Raw genomic sequence first — 22650 nt, 5'->3', positions numbered from 1 at the left:
GGAGTCATTTCCCCGGATTGGTTGCATGGACGCAAATCCGGTAATATGTCCGGATTGCGCGGGACTGACCCAAACTTAAAGTCCAGGTGCATTCTAATATCTACCTTTGAATGCAATATACAAAATTATTTTTATAACTATCTATTATTATTCAAGAGCTGTATTTATAATTCTAATGGTTACAACTCTAAAGGGTTGATAAATGTTTGTGGCAATTGCTGATTTTGATCCGATTGGGCTAACCAACTTTTGTTAACTTAGTACGGCCAATGACAAAATTCTCTATGATTTGTGAACTGGAAAAAGTTGTATGGTGGGTTACTGAAAGTAAACTTTATGGTTTGCGATGGTTTTACGATTTGCGGAACATCTTAGTTGATTATTTTTATAATAGGGTTTTCTTTATGAAAAATATTAAGAGTGACTCTTGAGCCAAATTGCAATCAGTTAAATTCTTCTGGGAGCTTAAAAGTTATTCGAACAATATGGGGCTTTAACTCTTGTATACCTCTTGGGGACTACCGTTAGGCCCACATCTACAATTGGTTGTTGGATTACGTAGTATAATGTGCTGTATTGGATCTATATGGCCAATTAACAGAAGATATGATGACCAGGAGATCCATCAACCTATATGAACTGTTGTAAACAATTTATCAAGTTATGGATTCTTCGAACAATGAGTTTTCTATAATTTGATAAGTATAACTATAATTTCCCACGTGCTATGTGAAATTCCATACAATCCAAACTGAGGATAATTTAACCAATATCTACACTACTCAATATGTTAAGACTGATGGTTTTATGACATATGCACCCAAGTTAGAATTTCTATAAATGATTGTACACTGGATCTCCGGCAGCATCCATCAATATGAAAATGTCTAAAATATTCATTCTGCAGACAAGTCGCATTCTCGACATACAACCATTCCGAAGAATTTTTTAGTGTCAAACACTGTCAGTGAGACATCAGTTTGGTTAATAGGAATGGTATGTGGGCTTTCACAAGCAGCCTTAGTGTTTAACCCAATCCTCACCTGGAATGACCGAGATTGTTTTCAAAGCTCGAAGTACTCTGAATGTCCTTAAAGCTGACACATTGCCCAGGTCCACAAACTCAGTGGCATATCTGTAATAAGGGAAAGTCACACACAAACAATAGCAAAACTCCATCCAACAACGACAGGAAAAGAGGGCAAACAGGGCACAGACTGAAGCACTTGCAGTAGCTGAGAACTTAGAGAGGTGCGGCGATCTTACCTGGGATTACTGATATAGTTTTCAGAGCTCTCAGGACTCTGAAAGTTCGTAGAGCTGAAACATTGCCTAGGTTTACAAACTCTGTTACAAACCTGTAGAATCAAACCATAGTTATTTGGAATCGAGGAATGGAGGAAGCTACTGCATGAACGCTGAGACAAGATACCAGTGTTACCCAGCCTAGAAGATACCAGTGTGGAATCTCGGAGGGACTGGGTTGATATAATACATTCGGTTATGAAACACATTGCAACCCATCGGTAAAAATATGCATATAACAATGCATGTGCAATTTGTAAATGGGAACCTGTGTTTCATCTAAAACTTAATACAAATGCATCACATGAACTCAGTTATTCTGCTACTGGGAAACAATGGTAAATTATTGCAGCAGGTGGTTGGGCAGGTCGCATCACAATTCAGTCCATTTCTACGAGTGTGATGCCTATAATATGATCCCATACTGTAAATTGTAACAGCATATGAAAGAGTTCTATGATCTTATTTATATAAGATACATTAAAACAATTTTAAAAAGTCTTCGGAAAATTATGACTATACTATAAACCAAATATAAAACGTAACTAAACTTTTAACAAAAAGTTGCACCCCAAGATGACCGGAGCTGGCAGTCGCACATGTATGGAATTGACAGAGATTGATTTTTCCATCAGCTCCATAGAGATGAACAGGGCAGCCTGCACATGTGCAACTGGCTGCTCTGAACATCTCTGGGTGTGATGGGGGTACATCGGACCCCCATTCTTGTGATTCGTGGTGGTCCCATCACTGAAACCCCACCAATCAGCAAATTATGCCCTATCTTGTGGATAGGGCTTAACTTGCTATGATGGGACAATTCCTTTAAATCTTTACAGACAGCCCCTGTACAATAGTATAATCTCCTTAAACAGCTGAAATATCCAGGGGAATATTTTCTAGAGTTAATCATTAACCTCCTATCCTCGTCTCTATACTGTGCAAGGAGTTCAGATACACTGCTTACTACAGGAGAAAGAAGAGCAGAAAAGAACTGATGCTGCTCTACTTAATTAACTGGATTACAAACCTTACTATTATGACCTGCACTTTTAATTTTTGAATTAACAAAAAGAGTAGTATTCAAAAGGCAAGGTTTACTTTTGTGACCTTCCCCTTAGGTATGCTTTAATTTTATTATAAAGGCTGTATTTTGTAGAATTTAAAGGCAATGTGACATAACATCAACCAATATTTTGGAATCTGAAATTAATATAGCTTACCAATATATCTTAAAAGGAAATATGCCAAATATGTTTTTAAAAAATGTCTGTGTTATATGGTGTTTGAAGTACAGTATATGAAACTTTACCTTGCTCTCTGCCAGATGCCTCGGTTGAGTCTCAGAGGAAAATTTCAAAGGACAACTTCTGTCTGCTCTATAATATATTTACTGTACTCATGGTCATTCCTGGCTCCTGCCCAGGATTAATCCCAGGTTTCAGTATGCCCCTGGGCGATAGAGCCTTTGCAGTGGTGAAACTAAAACTCCTCCTGTACCCTAAAATATTCCAAAGTTTATCATACCAAATAGCCCCCTTTATGGTTATTTTATGTACAGCCTATGTGGGCCCCCCAGCATCCCTGGGCCTCAACAGGCATGCCCAGTGCTGGCGCCAGCCCTGCTCTTGCCCCTCCCACATCCTCTCCTTGCACTGAAATCGGGAGGGACAGATAGTCTACAGTGAGCTGACACATCATAGGAGTGACAAGGAGAGCAGTGAACATATTACAGAGCAGACTGAAGTTGTCATTTGAAATTCTCCTCTCCTGGACTCGGTTGAAAGATTTGGCAGGGAGCCAAAGACATTTTTTAAAAACATATTTGGCATATACAGTGCTTTGTGTATAGCAATCTTTTCCCTAATGAAAATAGTGATAAAAGGTTCCTTTTAAGTATAAAGATCTGTGCCATTCTTCATTTCAGTCACCTTCCTGTGGACCTGTAAAGTTCTATCAAAAATGTGACTTCATTTGTGTCAGGGTTGTGTTTATAAAAGGCTTTCCAGTTTAAAGATATTAATGATCTATCCTTAGGAAATCAGATTGCCATGGGTCTGACTTCCAGCCTCCCACCCATGGTTCAAATGTCTGTAATAGTTGCCATTGCTCGACAGATGTCATAGAATACGGAGCAGGATCTACCTTAGCAGCTGCTATACATAGAGAATTAGGTTACTACATGGGAGCGATGCTGCATTTCAGCCACTATACAGATACAGAGTTTCCTCTTCCATTTTCTGCTAAGAACATGTGACTTGTGGGGGTGCTGGGTGTTGGTCCCCAACCAATCTGATAACAAGAATAGGTCAGTAATATTTTTAGAAAAAATCCTTTCAGCATGAGACAAGCACAGAAATGGCATGGAAAAGGATCGGAAACCTTCTGGATCGGGAACCACAAGAGAGGCTGAGAAATTGGTACAGATCTCATAATAAAACTACATTAGTGAGTGTTATCAATTTCCACCTACTCAACGACTTATTAGGATGTAAGTTAATGGTTTAGCCATCTTATCTCCTATCTACATAGTGTACATACAGGTAATGGTGCCCTACAAGGTGCCCACATCTGTTCTCCTACGTAACCCTAGCTGGACCATGTCATTATAGCGTAAGGTTGGTCAAAGACACAGCAGTAACTATACCCCCCACACCAAATTGTTGTTAGTGTCACTACCCCTCCCCCAACTGCAGTCTAATGCCATTTGTTAGCCTTGTTTCTTATTTCTTCGTCTTTTCATTATCTTCTAAGAGCTTCTATTAGTGCTACTCATTTCCTTTGTCAGCTGAATGCCGATTCTGGGAAATAGCTGTTTTCACAATTTACCTTGGGATTTCCTATACCACAGCCCATGGGACATCAATGAGCAGTTACTGAATGTATGAAATCATGGTTATTATTTTTAGTTACAAGAGAGGATTTTTAATTTTTATATATATTTTTATTTCATTTCTTACTGGAAAGTATCTGGCATTTTTATACTAGTAATAGCAGATGTTAACACAAAATTGCATTTTAATAGTTTAATACAGAATTTCAAAGGGAAAATAAACCAAATAAACCACTACCAGTATAGGTACAGTACAACATCTTTCACTTCATCTTTCTTATATGATCCGGTGTTATGGCATCATCTAGAAAATCAACTTTGAAGTGAGGTGTAAAATGGTAATATAAAGTCATGGGGGCAGAGTTTTCGGCACTGAAGTCAAGCTCTCCCCGCATAAAAAAAACAATCCTCTGCAGTTAGTGACATCATGAATTCGAGACCTTCAAGCTCTCTCCACCTTAAAAAACAATCCTCTGCAGTTAGTGACATCATTTATTCGACACCTGGAGAGTTGGTTAGTGATGTCCCAGAATGCAGAGCCGTCAATTATAGCAAAGGGTGTCGGGAGAGCTTGACTTCAGCATGGAGAGCTTTGTCTCGTTGGACTTTGTCTCTGTAAATTTTTGAATGATGCCACCACCCTGGGCCATAAAAGAAACATGATCTGGAAGATGTGAACCTGGTTGACAATCTATTGATAGTGGTTTATTAGGTCAATTTCTGCTGCCAGGTTCCCTTTAAAAAAAAGTTAGTGTTTTATCAGTCAAGAAATCCACTAGCTGTGGATGATATTGCAGTTACACAATGCCAGATACAGCCCAGGAGAATTACTAGTTCCATACAATCCCCTATATATGGAAGGCTTCTCCATCCAATCCCTTCAATGGATCTGTTTTTGTTATCTTTTTTTTAAATCCATCCATATCTATTACACTGATAAAAACATAAAACTGGGTCAAACTGATTCCAACAATAACAAATGACTAAAGACTGTAAATTTTAATTTTTACAAAGAAGCAAAGACTTTTCGTTACTATTCTATTCCTGTCGATAGCCACTTCTTATATCGGAGACAATGTTATTATTTGGAAACTACAATTTGTTAAGGCTCCAGTAAGACGGAAAGAGATGACTTTGACATTTCTTTACATTTTTGATTATACTGACTTCAGTCTTTCCATCATTTGTAGTGTGAATGGAGAAGAGTAAAAATTATCCCACATACTACACTTTCATTGTGGTATATACTATCGGTATTGCTATCTAGTGCACTACAGGTTAATGAAGACACTCCTTGGCCAGCGCAATGGAGCAAAAAAAAGAGTCACTTTTTGCCTGAGATGCGTCAAGTTCAGCTACTGGAAGAAGAGTGTCACTTAAGTGTCCCCTTTTGGGCTCTATAGTACCTAAAGCCATGATTTTGGAAATATACTAAAGAAACAAATCTTACACTTCAGAATGCATCATGATTGTGGCTAAAGAAGGTAATAATACAAGAAGTTAAAGTCATAAATTAGAGCACCATTTAAAGGGAACCTGTCACCAGCAATGTCATTTTTAGCTGGTAACAGGTTCTAATAGCCTATCTGATGCTGTTTTTATAAATACCTTTGTCATTGTTCTAATTTCAGTAGTTTATTTTACCTGGCTCCCTACTAGCAGCATGTGGTGAGTCACTTGTGGCAGCTGCAGCTTGTGTGTGCCTGTGTCAGTCTCCTCTCCCCCATAACTCCCTCAATCCTTCCTACTTCCTGTCATGTGCATTGAGTAGGCAGGAGAGGGAGAGGTTGGTAAGGAAGAGAAGAAGAATGCATGAGAAGACTCACACAAGGCACACAGAAGCTGCAGCTGCCCCCTGGGACTCACCACACACTGCTGGCAGTGAGCTCAGTAATGTATAATAAACTATTATATACTACTGAAATGGTTCTGAATTCTGACAGAGGCATTTATCAAATCAGCATAGCATAGATCAATGGAACCTGTCACCATCTAAAAATGACATTCCTGGTAACAGGTTTTCTTTTCAAATTATATTCCTGCCTATGTCTTCAATACCTTGATCTTGGGAGTCTTATGCAATTTGAAAGATTAAATTAATATCTTTAAAATGATTCTAGGTAGCATGGATCACAATATAGGGGTATCTAAATTGATTCTCCCTCTCGAGCAACTTTTCTCAGCTCATTTGCATATGGCTTTGGAGGTGATTTTTTTAAAATAGATAAATAGGTGAATTTAAACATTAAAAAGGAATGCTAAAAGAGATATTTCATACCCTAACTGAGATAGCAGCTGTTAGTTTAGTCCCTTTAAATGAAACCAACCACAATCAACATGTGGACTGATCTGCAGGAGCATGTAACCTTAGCTTTGCAGTCCATTGGGATATTCTATTATACTGACATCTACTTCCGTAATCACAGCCTATCTGAGTATTGTTGCTGACCATGTCCATCCCTTTATGACCACAATGTACCCAACATCTGATGGCTACTTTCAGCAGGATAATGCGCCATATCATAAAGCTAGAATCATCTCAGACTGGTTTCTTGAACATGACAATGAATTCACTGTACTCAAATGGCCTCCACAGTCACCAGATTTCAATCCAATAGAGCATCTTTGGGATGTGGTGGAACGGGAGATTCGCATCATGGATGTGCAGCCGACAAATCTGCGGCAACTGTGTGATGCCATCATGTCAATATGGACCAAAATCTCTGAGGAATGCTTCCAGCACCTTGTTGAATCTATGCCACGAAGAATTGAGGCAGTTCTGAAGGCAAAAGGGGGTCCAACCCGTTACTAGCATGGTGTACCTAATAAAGTGGCCGGTGAGTGTATGCTGTATGTATGTGTATATGTTATGTGTATATCCTGTATGTCTGTGTATAAGCTGCATTGATGTATATGGTAATGTATGCATGTGTGTATATACTGTATGTGTTTATGCTGAAGCTCCTTGCGCTATCTTAGCTACAGCAGTGTTACACTGCTAGCATTACCAGAACCCTCCGAAACAGACGCTGCTGCGAAGTACAATAAGAAATCCGAACCGCACTCAAAGTGGTTCCGCGTATTCATGAGGGGGTGACTGCCACATTTAGCTTGTCAGTCACCGCTGGCCTATGGAGTGGATGGGGCAGTCCAGGGAATAGGCAGCGCCTCAGACCGTCCCCTCATGAATAAGCCGGACCGTGCTTAAAGTGGTTCCTATTGTACTATGCACCAGTGTCTGCTTTTGTAACACTGCTGCATCTGAGATGGGCAGCACGGTGGCTGAGTGGGTAGCACTTCTGCCTTGCAGTGCTGGGGTCCTGGGTTCAAGTCCCACTCAGGTCAACATCTGCAAAGAGTTTGTATGTTCTCTCCATGTTTGCGTGGGTTTCCTCCGGGTATTCCGGTTTCCTCCCACACTCCAAAACATACTGGTAGGGTGATTAGATTGTGAGCCCTTGGGAACAGGGACCAATTTGGGACCACTCAGCACTTGAGCAGTGCTGCATAATCTGTAGGTGCTAAATAAAGAATTATTATTATAGTGCTTGTTTTATGGGTGACAGGTCCTATTTAAGGGTCAAAGGGGGGCCCCATTCAGAAGTCTATTATTGGTCCCAGCCTCTCCTAGTTATGCCCCTAGGTCTAATGGACAGCATTTTAGGCAATCTGATCTTTTGTGCTTTGATGGTAATTTAAAAAATCAGGTGCTTTAGGTATAATGGGAAAATCAACATAAAGGGCTTGCACAGATATGAACATAGCCTGTCCATGCATCTAAATAGTAGTTTTATATTGTATACCAATAACACGCCATATGTCACTATATACCGCGTAACACAATTATACACCAATAGGTGGTAAGCCAAATAACAGCGTAGTATGTAAAGATATAAAATACAATAAATAAGTATACTCACGCCATGACAATAACACTGAAGTCCAACCAGTTCCATGGGTCCCTCAGGAAGGTGAATTCTTTCAAACAGAATCCTCTTGCCAAAATTTTTATCAATGATTCAAAAGTATAAATGCCAGTGAAAGTATACCTGGTTAGAGTGTACAAGGGGAGATTTCATTAACAGGAATCTAATGGCGGCATTTCAGAAAATTCCACAACGCGTGATGAACCTTTTAGATAATCCAAAATCATACGATGCAACAATGAAGGTAAATATATATAGGGCAAGCTGAGTTGGAACATGACTTCTCGGAATGGTGATCCATTGTGGTTTCTATAAGCTTTATGGGGGAGATTTAGATTTTAGATTTTATTTTAGAGCAGAGCTGTTCTAATTACCTATGTCAACCAATCAGAGCTCAGCTTTCATTTTCCCACAGCTGTTTATAAAATTAAAGCTGAGCTCTGATTGGTTTCCATGGGCAACTAGAGCAGTTTTATCCCAGAAACTTGATAATAAATCTCCCCCTATTTCCCTATCGGTGGCTATATACCATAGACATAGGGAAACCAAGACTGGTGATTTTGGCAGAATTGGCAAACATCAGACCAATTTCTGTGACAACAAGTTAGAATTGATCAAAACTGTCCTTTCTTCTCAAGGGACATAAGCCACCACCAGAGATGTGTGACACCATTCAAAGCACAAATATGTTGGAATGGGAAGGTTGATAAGAATACAGTTGCTCAAGGTCAACAGCTATTCAATGTGTATGGCCACCCTATGACAAATCCACATTATTTTCTGTGACTGCAGATTTATATTTCTTCTACTTCCAATGGTGGAACCTATCATGTTATACATGCAGTCCTATTTCTGGGTAGTATCTTACAGAGCAAGAGCAGCCAAGTGGGTTGATATATAACGTTTGATTAAACAATTTAGTATAAATGGTAAGTATATAATCATGTAGATCCATACTTGGGAGTCCAGTGGGCGGTCCTAAGCATAAAAAGTTCAAGGATCTACAATACAAGGATTAAATACAAACTTTATAAAGAGATATATATTAGAGTATCAATTCTCCTTAGAGGAGAACAAGAAAAACAATATGGAAAATAATAGATGTCAAAGGTGCCCGAAAGACTACAGTGACTAATAATGGTTCCATCAGGCTCCTGTTGAGTTTTCCAAAATTTTACAATCCAAAAAATGGGAAAATTTATCATGTGTTATGTGCCATGAAAAAGTCACAAATCCAAAGTATTTGGCGACTTTTCGAGCTGTTTGCGCCCGCCGTGCCACTTTTTTTCAAAATTGGTTGGGGCAGAAGGTGGACCAGAGTGAGGATACGTAATAGTGGTGTGGGTTATACCAGAAATCTACAGCAGGTACGACCTAGTTTAGATTTTATTTCTGCTTCTCAAGTGCTTTACATGTCGTACGCTGGTTGCACCAGTCTTAATAAATCGCCCTCAGTCGGCTCAGTCCCTTCTGCTCTGTAACATTATACCTATAGATAAGACACCATCTCAACATGGCAGGTCCGCACCTCAAATGAAATTCTCTTTGTACAAAACTAAAATGTTTACTATCCCTTGTTCTACCCATGTAATAAATACTGGCATTTGATATAACATAAAAGTCATAAACAAATAAAATTTCCTAAAATATACTAGGATACAAATGTATATGGAACAATTGCATAAATAAATGAAATATAATCTAAATGAAAGGCAAATCTAATATACAGAGAAGACATGAAAGTTGGGATACTGTTAAACAGCTCGGATCAGCTGATACTCCATGCACATACTGTAGCATCGTTAATCATGCACATGCTGAACAATATTAATAGTGTCTGTCTGTTAAGTAGACGACGTTGAGGACATGAGTCTGCAAATAAATGGAAGCATCAATCCAGCATCTCCGTATGGACTGGCAATAATTAGATCAAGCATGGGCGCCACATCCTGGAAATCAATTCATTAATGAGCATACCCTACATAGAGAAATGGAACCTCAATGTATCATGGAGAATTCTGTTTCCTTGTTATGCAGAATGGCTTACATGAATCATACCTCTCAGCTCTCAGCAGGGATACATAGGAAACCATGGTCACATACATACATACATATATACATACACACATACATACATATATACATACATACATACACATATACATACATATATACATACATACATAGGTCTGTTTACTCATCTGCAGAGTGTTTCAGGGTTAGCACATTCTGCCACTACACTAGGGTTGTCACCTATATTGTGAGCCGCGAAACCCCATGACAAAGAAGTGTCACTAAATCCTACTGTTAACTCTTGATGACACCTGACAGAAGAAATCAGTTTTAATGGCATTGAGTTGATGTCCGTCTGCAAGTTTCTATTTGTAAACTAGAGAATAACGGCAGACTCTAGAGGAGATGTCTTGTATTATGGGGAGACTGCAGTGTTGTGATCCTACCATCAAGTCCAGGCTGACCATATTGTACATAGTATCCTATCTGCAGGCTGCATGTTATAGAGCAGGTGCAGCTGTATAAATTGTACATAGTGTCCTATCTGCAGGAAATATATTATACAGGAGGAGGAGCCATGTATACTGTACATAGTATTCTATCTGCAGGCAGCATGTTATAGAGCAAGAGGAGTTGTGCAGATTTTACATAGTGTCCTATCTGCAGGCAGCATGTTATAGAGAAGGGGAAGCTGAGCATATTGTACATAGTATCCTATCTGCAGGCTGCATGTTATAGAGCAGGTGCAGCTGTGTAAATTGTACATAGTGTCCTATCTGCAGGTAATATATTATAGAGGAGGAGGAGCTATGTATACTGTACATAGTATTCTATCTGCAGGCAGCATGTTATAGAGCAAGAAGAGCTGTGCAGATTTTACATAGTGTCCTATCTGCAGGCAGCATGTTATAGAGAAGGGGAAGCTGAGCATATTGTACATAGTGTCCTATCTGCAGGTAGCATGTTATAGAGAAGGGGAAGCTGAGCATATTGTACATAGTGTCCTATCTGAAGGCAGCATGTTATAGAGCAGTAGGAGCTGAGCAGATTGTACATAGTGTCCTATCTACAGGCAGCATGTTATAGAGAAGGGGGAGCAGAGCATATTGTACATAGTGTCCTATCTGAAGGCAGCCTGTTACAGAACAGAAGGATACAAAGAAAATTGTAAATACGGTACAAATGTCCACTAAGCATAGAAAGAAAGGGGTTTCAAATGTAAATTTTATATTAAAAAATTCCCTGCATAACAATTACTCATTTCCCCTGCTCTATAACATGCTACCTGCAGATAGGACAATATACAATCTGCTCAGCTCCTCTTGCTGTATAACATTTTGCCTGCAGATAGGACACTTCATACACCTTCTCAGCTCTTCCTGCTCTGTAAAATGCAGCATAAATATGTTTATTTTAATAGGATCCCTTTAAGGAGCACCATGTCTGCTGTATGTTTATGAGCAGTACTACTCTACGGATGCAGATTCCATGTGGAGGGCACAATGTTATGGGCAATATTTTGGTGAGGATAATAATAAATGGGGGAAACTTAAAAAAACTGGTGTTGTGAAACCTATTGACCCAAATCTTTTTAGACCAAGCTGGTACCAGCAGGAACAAAGATGCATATTATTAAGAGTTCTATATCCCCGGTGGTAAATCCTCCATCCTTAGCATATCAGCTGTAGAGCAACATGAAAGCTTCATATGAAGGCCCTTCCCTGTCTGTGCCAACATCTACTGATCTGATGCCGAACACATTAAAGCTAATAGAGAAAACTGTGATGTTAATTTAGATTGATTTCTATTGGAAATGTCCCATGAAATCCTAAAAATAGCCTAATTTTTTTTAGCCACGTCAATCACAGAGTGTCATAATAAGTGGAAAATATGTAGACAGGAAAGTACTGTCAATAAACCCATGAGGAAAATCAATATAAAGAGAGTACTTTGGAAAATGCTACAACGGAGACAGTGATATTGTGGGCTGAAGTCCTATACTATAACTAGTCCAAAGTTTGTACGTTTATTATTACTACATCCCCCACGATATAGCAGATGCCACTTCTATATAAATGCATTGATAATACGAGAAACCTCTTGTATCTTACTACTTGCCCCTCATACTGCCCCTACATACTAGTGGTATTAACCCGTCTGACTGTAATTCTACAGCTATATATCTGTATTTTGTTGTAGAACTTGTAACCCAGTCGTTTTTCCACAACATAATTAAAATTGATTTTTCTCTTTCAGAGTTCCTGCTGCATATGTGTCCAGACACGAACATCAGAGTCACTTATTAACCTCTTCGTTTCCACTCATACAACCAGTGGCTGCATTTCAACACCATGTCTTTCAGTCACTCAGTACAGGGAGGACCTCAACAGGTACAAGGGGTCAAAATATCTGATTCCTCTGAACATTCAAGCACCATGAAGTGCATATTATATATATCTGGTTTATAGGGGCAGAGAAAGACTCCCATGGGCTCTGGGCTGTATGAATATTATATCCCCTACAAGTCTGGAATCATTTCCTAAATATGGTACTAGCAGTGGTGTAACTTGAAGCTGATGGTCCCTGGTGTGAAGTCTGTGCCAGGCCCCCGACTATAATGTATGGTTTATAGTACTTGTCTTTTCAAATGGGAAAGTGACACCATACGGGCCTCCTAAGCCTCTTGGGCCCAGTTGTGACCGCACCCTCTGCACCCCCTCAAGTTACGCCCCTGGGTACTAGAATCAGCTTCTTGGGGAATGGAGGATGAGACCCTTGTGCCTGCTTTCAATCAGTGGTTTCAGGTGCTTTAGAGGACCTTCAAAGGCCCTGAAATGGCTCTTGCGTACATGTGTATTGAGAGCAGAAACAGATGTGGGAGAAGGTCTTTCTCAGTATAAAATTTGGTGGGTAGTTTGGGTGGCCATGAGCTCCAGGTTACTGCCCAAACAGTTTTATATCATTCACATATGTGTTGCGGTCTTCAAACTGTACTTCACTTTGTAACAAACTCTGTAGAAATCAGTAGTCCAATATGTGTACATGAGGAGTGGACATTATGGTGGTCATCTATTATCCCCTTTCAAATGAAAACTGGCAATGTTTTTTTTTTGTTTTTCCCTTTCTGCGCCTCTTGGGCCTTAATGGGGTTGTCCGTGGGAATTAAAAATACCCTTGGGTGGCCGGGATTGGGCGGGTTAAAAAGAAAAACATGTATTTACCTCCACTGTCCCTCCAGGGCCACGGAAGCCGCGCATCGTTCAGCTTCTGGCTGGCCATGCCTACCCAGCATTGTATTATGAGAGATTGCCGGCCAGAAGCTGAATGCAGAGCAACTTCTGTGCCCCTGTTTGTTTACACGGGGCACGGACCGGAGAGATAACACCGCTGGGCGCTGAGAGGGACCACAGAGTTGAGTACATCTTTATTTTTTTAACCCTCCCCATTCCGGCCACCCAAGGCTTTTTTTATACCCTCGGACAACCCCTTTAATATTTGAAGTGTTTGTGCCACAATATTGGTGTGTTCCGTCACTTTTTTGAGGGTGCAAAATTGTATCTTCCCTTGTGAATCCATCAGTTTTATGGCACTTCTATTTTTCCAAATTGTTTTGTGGCACAATTTTAGCGAGCAGCTAAAAGCAAGTCTAAGAAGTTCTAAACCTTCTAGTCTGTTTTGCACCACAAACTTGCATTGAACTGAAAAATATAGCACGGTTCCAGCGACAAAATTAATAAAAGCCACTATGTGTAACCTGTGTATCTTTTTATTCCATTATCTATGCTGTTTCTGAATCTCTAGTGGACATTCCTATTTGTGCTGGTGGATGGAGACCTAGCTGCTGTGACTCACAGCTCCTCCCACTGCATAGAACTTCTATTAAATATGACACCTTAGAATCCAGCAGAGATTTAATCCAATAAATAAGGGAGAAAACTGTTCAGCATAACATCATACCATGAGTAAAGTCAAGTTAAAGTTTCCTGATACTACTTACAAAGTTCATTCACACTACATATATTTTTGTATGCAGTGCTTGATGCCAAAACCAGGAGTTCATCAAAATAGGAGATAAAGTATATGACAGGTGCTACTTTTTTTAATCCACTCTTGATTACAGTTTGTAACACGAACTCCGACTTATAAATACACCCAACACTAAAACCTGCTGTATTTCTATGTATTTGGCTGAAGGTGCACTTTGAGATTTTATTGCTTATTTTGGCTCATAACAGAGAATAAACTATTATTTTAATGTAAAAAGGAATAGACTATATATTCAGTAAAATGTGCAGCATCAGTTTAATCAGAGCGATTATAGTGGGGATGATCATTAGGTTCCACTATGAACTATAAGACAACTATAAAAGTCCTAGAAATATGGGAATTAGGGTTTCCACAGAGTTTCCTTCTGATTTGATTAATCTAGATGTGACATTAATCAGAGCAGTGTGTAGGTGGCAGATATTTGTATAGTACTGTCGGATTAGATCCCTTTTAAAAGCTTTTCTCCGGTCCTGAGTCTGCTCCCCCACCTGTAATGTACATTGAGCTGCATCCAGCCATGTGCGCTGAGCCCAGGTGCCTACGCTTAATTTGCCTGGAAAGATGGTGCGTATAAAAGCCGTGTTTAATACATGCATTCACTTACAGCCTGGTTCTCTACAGCGGTTTATATACTAATTGATCCAAAGTGCCCTTTTACAACATAGGATAAGCAGTTGTAAGTAGGATGTGTGTATGACTGCTTTTTACCTATTATCTGGATATCTTAAGGCTTACAGAAGCGGAACAAATGTTGCAAGTTAGATATTCGTTCTGTGCACACCTTTAGTATTTGTTCACTTCTGTAGCAGACAGAAACTGTGCAATGAAAGTGCCGTCATGATGTAACTATTTGGAGTTACAAAAAGACCTTTAAGGCTACATTTCTGTTTTGTTTGGATTTATGTTGTGAAGATATAAGGATTCTAGATATATCCTTGTAATGGAGGGCGAAGATGAGTGGGATAAGTCCGACGTCTCTCTAAAAACGTAAAGAGGATCGAAGATTGGCAGCAGATTGTGATTGGATGCTGCCAATGTTCAGGGCGTTACCCTAGTGATGTAACTGTCCCTGTCCAGTGACCTTCCTGCCAATGTTGGGTACCTTCCTGAGTAAGTAAGTGGAGGCTGTGGGAGGGATGCGATAGGGCACATTTACTTACCCGGTGCAGTCGCGTTCTTGTTCATAGCGGGCATCACAGCCGAAGAGCTCCCTATGGGGAAGGGCTTATGGTCCTGTGAATGGAGCTCAACTCAGTAGGTTCAAAGCAATTTGGCTCTAAAGTTTCCGACCACCATCCAGGCATTTTTAAGTGCTCCACATCCCTTTGGTAGTACGAGGGGGAAATACATCTGGAAGAAATGCTTGTCCATTCGCACTCCTCTTTGTATACCATTGCTTCTCTCCACCCAAGAAAACCTAGAATAGATCCCATTGACAGCCGTATCATCTCCAGCCTATTGGCAGGATAATTGAATAATTTGATACCTCTCAGTCCAGTGAAAGTGTTAGCAAATCTGGATGCCACAGGATCAAGAGAAAAGATGGGCCTGATGTCAGAACGCACTTTTGTTGATGAAAGGATGAGTAAAAAAGAATGGTAGAGGATGGGCTGGTGATATAAAGTACCTGATAGTGGATGGTGGATAGTGGTTGGGGATCACCAATGACCTCTTCATCATCGTAGGCTTCCCACAAAATTGGAAAGTCTGTGTATGGACTGCAGAATAAGAAGCTACTGTCCCAGTCTCCCTTTAACTTACATGATATTAAATATTTCCCATATGGTGAGAAACAGATTCATTTACATACAGCCCCATACATATAATTACATCCACTCACGCTATACAGAGCCAGCAGCTAGTTGCAGGAAACGTTAAAGATGCATTTCTGAATCCGGCTACACAATGAGTTTGTTCTTACGGAATCTCTGAAAGAAGACTTGGAACAATGAAGGAGTGTAACATATGTATAATCAGACAGTGGGAGCTAATGATCACCTTTCTGTACCCTGAGAGAATGAGAGGTATGATCGTTCTCGCTCGACAATGAAATGACAGAGTCAGTTACATGCTACAATGTTCATGAGTCATTCTGGTTCTGATATAGTGTTACTGATTTCTCAACGCTACATTATGGGAATTTGTTATGCACAATCGGATACCTGTATATCAAACATTGAGGGGAGATTGTAAATGGTGCATGACCTTTAACACGAGGATTGTCTGGTAGACAGATTGCCTGCTACTTCTCTCAGTCATCCAACAGTGCCAAGAAGGGTCATGAGATCCCTATCCCTAACTTCTACAGGTTGCATTCTCCATAAGCCTCTCATTTTGTCTTGTGTAGGATTGAGCAGTTTGGTTCACAAACTGACACTCTTGTCACTAAATAATAGCAATATTCTCAATGCAATTTTAACTAAATTGTCACTTTTGACATATAATTTTACAAATACCCTGAAAGTTTGGGAAATACTAGGCAACAGGTTTTCTTGCCCAAAATTTTGAGATTAGAAATTTCTTAATTTATTTGTTGGACTGGACAGCGTTCCAATTTTTAGATACGGAGTCTGGGAAAGTTACAAAATTAAGTTCTTGATCCATTGAAAGGAATAAGTGAGATTTAGGATAAAGTTCAGGAAAGTTGTCCAAACTAAAAATGATAATCACCTGATTGATCCCTTGCCTAGACTGCTGCAGACAATCACTAGCCTCAATGTTTATTCAAACAAGCACCAATAACTGCTGAGGCCAGTGATTGACTATATAAGTCTCATTTGTGTATGTCACATCTTTTCTGAATGGAAGTAAAAAAAAAGATAGTCAGGAACCTCAACTGGAGCAGTAAGAGAATAAGAAATAAGTTTCCCATCATATACTTTTATACCCCATCCACAGGATAAGTGATTGGTGTCTGATTGATGAGATATGACCAATGCATTACACCCTGCAATTACAAGAATGTGGGGGGGGGGGGACACTTGTGCTCCATAGTGTTTTTAGAGACTTCCTAAAGTCTAGCAACAATCCTGTAATATAAATACATTTTTTCACAGTCCTGTTGCTACTAACAACTCAAACAAAGGTATGGCTTCACATCTCTCCAAGGCCATTACCTAATACGGTCAGCAGCTTTGTATGGTCAAAACTACTGGTTGATTTCCCTGCTGTAGGCAGTCATGATTTTGTCTTTGAAAAGTATTTCCAGGCAGTAGATGAGGAGCACGGAATCATAAAAACCGATCTTATAAGCACAATATTGGGTATAAAATGACTAGCGGCCATACACTTTATAGTCACCGTGGATTTCTCTACCAGGACTTTTTCTAGCTCCATAGAGAGTTTATGTGCTATTAGACTACAGCGCTCAGCATCCTCAATGATCACTACAATAGCTTGTTGCTATCAATGCGTCTACATCTACATATTCTTCTTGTTTCTATAGAACAGAAAACCCAACTGTGTAAGGTGTCCGAAACAAACCTCTCTACTAGTGCAGCTGAGCCTTTCACTCCCGCGCGTGTGATTGTCATCTGCAGCAGTGATTTTGCTCCTGCACACAGGAGATATGTTACGTGCTGAGAAACCTGGGGCATTTTCCTTTCTCCCTGTTGACAATGACAAGATAAGCCGCTGCATTTCAAAGCAGCAGATGCTGGTGATTATCATATTGCCGGCTACGACACAAGCCTTTGTTACAGCCACGAGAACCAGCCAAGTTATTGCTTTGTTTATTGCTTTCGGATCTTTTGTTTACATTTGCGACAAAGATGAGATAAATAGATTTCTTTCCATAGATTCCAGTCCTGGTAATGATAGCTATAGTCTATATTTGGAACAGAAGAAAATATTTTTCGAGACAACGTCATATGTACTAACACAGCTTTGGACTTCAAACATAATTTAAAGGGTACAAAATGGATGTAAAATCTTGTAAAGATGTTATAGTTTGTCACTCCAGATGGGACTCTATGATTATGTATTATCATTGGCTGCTTATAATTGGTTCATTTTAATGCAAATGCTAGAACACAAGAGGTAAACCAAAAACTGGACTGGGAACAAGGGTTATCAATAAAGCTTCATTACAGACACCTTACAGCTGATCATTGCAACCTGGGACCAAAGTAAAGCATCCAGAGAGCTTCACCAGAGGTCACAATGGGCAAAGGGGTCCGTCTGTAACTAGGGGGCGTCTGTCAATTGGGTGTCCTTAAGTTGGGGACCGCCTGTATTAAAACTATATTTTAATTCTACAAACAGTAAGAGAAAAAGAAAGCTAAAAAAAGGAAGAAAACTTTAAAGGCAAGACAAGATTTTTAAATGTACTCAGGATAACAAAATAACACATTCTCTAATTCACTGTTATTAACAAAAATACAACATTTCACAGATATAAGTCCCAACTGTCCCATCAGTCCTGGTGTACACAATTTAATTTGCCCCTAGACACAACCCTATAACTTCTGACTTTAGGGTCGGGCCGCCATCTTGCCTGAGGCTTTACAAGGCTTGTCTCTCTATCTCTGCTCTCTGTATTATAGCTCCGCGCCCCCTGCAGTCCAGGACAGAGCTCACACACTGATGCACACTGAGACACATACACTGGGGCATATTTATAAGGGCCTGTGCGGCACGTCAGTTGCTAGCACTTGCAATTATTTGCCCCAATCCGCTACCTTCACACCAGCAGAGGGCGTGGCCAGCTGGGAGTGGGCCGGTGCGGGGCATTCCTGTCGCATGATAAATATCCCCCACTGAGTGATGAGAACTACAAGCTACAGATATGTTGTTTGTCTGAGAAGGCACAGCAGAAAGGCACAGCAGATCTAGTAAGTTGTGGAATAGCAGAGATGTAGTAGGAGAGCTGGCTGTCATTGTGTGTACTAGACATCTTATGAATCTCATCATCTCTGATCTGTCTCATCTCCCTTTCTATGTGTCAGTGTGTTAGTCTAATGTTCAGAAGGTAAATGAAAGTGTATATAAACCTGTACTCTGATAATCTAACCACACCAGCTCACAGAACTAGATGGATCATGAAGTGTCTGCTTAGAGAGTCCCCACACTCTGGAATTTTGCAATGTCCAGCCCAGGGAGTGATAGGAGCTAAAACAGCAATAAAACTGAGTAAAATTGTAAAGTAAAGGGTTTGAAATTTGAAATTTTTATTTCTTGGGAAAACCCCTTCAAAGACTAAAATTTAACCCAGTGGTTTTAAAAGGGTTATCTGTGATTCAATTGGTTTACCCTCTAATGATTCTTATATGTTCTCGCAAAAATATTTGTGATTTTTTAAAATATTAAAGGATAAATAAAAAATTAAATTCAATAAAAAACTCTATCCTTCACCAATTTATCATTTGAACAAAATAAAAAACTAAACTGCTATAGAAATATCTGAAAAAAAGTCTGAGATATAAAACTATTACGGTAGAATATTATGAAATCCAATGCAGTTAATTGCATAATAAACAAACAAAAAAGGTTGTCCCCAAAAATAGGACTAAAACGCAATCTAAAAAGTCACATGGTACTAATAAAAACTACAACTTGCTCTGTAAAAAAGAAGCCCTCTTGAAGCTACAAGACATCTATCGGAACTATAGAATCAGGTCTTAGTGTATATGGCACCAGGCTAATATTTTTTTTTGTTTCTTAAAAATGTTTTTTATTAGGTAAAATCTATATAAATTTGTAGATAGTTGGGACAACCTCTCTAATCACATTGAAGTGGAAAAATGGTTAGTTCTTCCCACAATGAGTGTCATGAAGACAAGATTTAAAAAAGCAATGACAAATACCAGGTTTATAACACACTAGTGGATGAGCTGACCTGATTGTAGGGTTCAGCCGCTTGATCCGAACATATTGTCAGATTGGCGGCAAATACCCAATCTGGCAAACTGATGCCCCTGATCCCGGGTATAGTGGCCAAACCCAAACAGCGGGTCCGCTCGTCTCTACTAATCACCTATCTACAGGATCAGTATCCGACTGGATGGGAATAGACAATCCTCAACCCCTTACCAAACAACTGAAGATGCTGAAGTAGTTGCTTGAACCCCCAACAAATAGAATAGTGAAATTAAAATAGAACTTTAGAATACAATTTATCATAGGTCCAAATATCTGGTCAGCCCATTTTGTAGCCCAGTGTGATGATCCAACCAATTATAGGGCAGAATATGGGCGATATTGGGAATATAAAAATGTAACATACATTCTAATTTTATAGTCACAGTATAGTATATAGTTATAGTATATATAGTTATAGTATAAGCAAGAATACCGGAAATAAGATTGCGACTAAACTGTATCAAAGGTCCTAAAGTTAGTCCGGGGAATCTCACGTAATATAAATGTAACAAGACAACTTAACATGAATGGATGGGTACTTTATAATCTGAAATTTAATGAAGATGCCCGGGATAGCCTAAACTAAGGCAAATAAAGCACAGGCAATAAGGTAAAGTTGCTGTATGTAAGGGTAGTATAAGATTAGTACAACATCTTCCATCTCTGAATGACAAAATGCAGCTGATTATGCCCTACCCATGGTGCAGTTGTGATGCAGCATAACCAGTGAGTTGGCAAAGTTCATGATAGGGCGCGGTGGAGTTAGAAGGTTACTTACGTGCCTATTGTGTCTCACAAGATAAGAAAGCCCTGGCAAAGCATTTCATTAAAATATAGACATCAATATCAATAAGAAAAGAAATTGATCAACAGCATGAACATGTTTTTAAGAGTTGGGAAGAACATATTATAAAATAGATATCGTAGACATTATAATGAAGTGCTTAATGGGTTAACATAAATCAATCATCGGAGGCAGATAATTGTCCCGAATGCTCAGGAGCCAGTTATGTGCCAGTCTAGTCACATGGAAACCTCCATTGGGTGTCATGCAGTATCGGGGTTGGAGATCTATGTGTCATATTGGTTTGCAGTTAGATGAGTAAAGGAACCAAAATCGGCATCCTCTACCTGTAATTTCACAGGAATATAATTCATATTAAAGGATTAGAAAATATGTGCTGAAAATCATTGCTTTACACTAGATCTCAGTCCAGTGTCAATTCTGGCTGATAGGGAGATACCGCTTAACAAACCCATTGAAAGGATGGTAGTTATTAGGCACAGTATCCACAGCAACCCGACCGTAAGACACAACTCTATGAGCTGGAGTGGCACTTGCTTTGGTAACAGCAGAAGAGGAAAAAGCTGATTGGCAGTACTCAAGCCATATAATTTCCATCTGAAGATACTATGTTGGGTTCTTTAACATTATAAATGAAAATGGGCACAATTGAAGGATTACATGCTAAATATTCCTAGTCATAAATACTATATATTGATACATATAATAAAACATATTGCAGTTGAGCTCTGTGTTATATTTTATATGTTTTGTAAAAGGATTTCTGAGTATAAATCTAAAAAAATCCTGATTGGACTAGGGTTGACAGTGAGAGTCCTGATTAATTTGCCCACAAACAGTGATTGGCTGGCAGAGTCCCGATTACCCCGTCCACATAGTGTTTGGCAGTGAGAGTCCTGATTACCACACATGTATACAGTCATTGACAGTGAGAGTCTTAATTACCCCACCCACACACAGTGATTGGGGTGAAAAGTCCAGATTACTCCGCCCCTTCACAAAGTTTGGCAGTGAGAGTCCTGATTTCCCTACCCACACACAGCCATTGACAGTGAGTCCCGAATCTCGCCCCCCACACACACATCAATTTGCAGTGAGAGTCCTGATTACCCCGCCCACATACAGTAATTGACAGTGAGAGTCCTGATAACCCCTCCCACCCACACACAGTGATTGATAGCAAGAGTCTTGATTACTCTGCCCAACCACAGTGATTGATAATGAGAATCCTGATTACTCCGCCCACACTGAGGTTGATAGAGGGAGTCTTAACCCAGCTTACCCTCTCGCACAAAGTGATTGCTAGTTCTCTCTGTATCCATGTATCAAGTCAGCTGTCAATCACTGTATGTGGGGACAAGCATGACTCCTATTGCATCTTCAAGGAGTCCTATCAGGATTTATTCTGCTTTTTACTCAGAAATCCCTGTAAAAATCCTATAACCCTTTATATTTTTCTCATTAATATCTCCTCAACCTTTAGCAGAATGACAAGACTGACAAGGCTTAACACTGGCTTGTGAGAAGGGGATTTCATTGAGAATAACTATTATAATGATACGTTGCACAATGGATATGACTAAAAATGACTACTAAGGCCATGTCCACATTACAAATCCCCCATATATACTCCACATTTATGGCTCACTGCATGCAACTATTGGGCAGAAAGTTTTATATGTTTTCCATTTACAATGTAAAAGAAAAAAACTATGAGATCTAAATATTTCTATGGATCTTCCCCAACACTTATTAATACAACAAAATATAAAGTTATCTCTGCAAAGGGCACTCTACATAAAGCCCATTACATCTTCTATAGATACTAGATAGTAGTGTGAACAGGGCCTCAGACACTGTAG

General features: G+C 39.5%; 1 protein-coding gene across 12 annotated transcripts in view; it reads right to left on the bottom strand.

Annotated features, from left to right (window-relative positions):
- LOC140133559 (sodium channel protein type 5 subunit alpha-like) overlaps positions 1–22650 on the bottom strand; it is a 286670-nt gene that overhangs the window by 165002 nt on the left and 99018 nt on the right. For 10 of the 12 annotated variants that reach the window (XM_072153869.1, XM_072153873.1, XM_072153880.1 and 7 more), the window contains exons 5-6: positions 8059–8187; positions 1044–1135 (exon numbers count right to left, since the gene is read on the bottom strand). In XM_072153869.1, the coding sequence (XP_072009970.1) occupies positions 1044–1135; positions 8059–8187 (221 nt within the window). Of the gene's footprint in view, positions 1–1043; positions 1136–1266; positions 1359–8058; positions 8188–22650 lie in introns of all 12 variants that reach the window. The other 2 variants (XM_072153872.1, XM_072153881.1) reach the window with 1 other exon arrangement.

The sequence above is a fragment of the Engystomops pustulosus genome, chromosome 5, assembly GCF_040894005.1.
Source record: "Engystomops pustulosus chromosome 5, aEngPut4.maternal, whole genome shotgun sequence".
Taxonomy (NCBI): Eukaryota; Metazoa; Chordata; class Amphibia; order Anura; family Leptodactylidae; genus Engystomops; species Engystomops pustulosus.
This window is presented reverse-complemented; position numbering and strand designations above follow the sequence as displayed.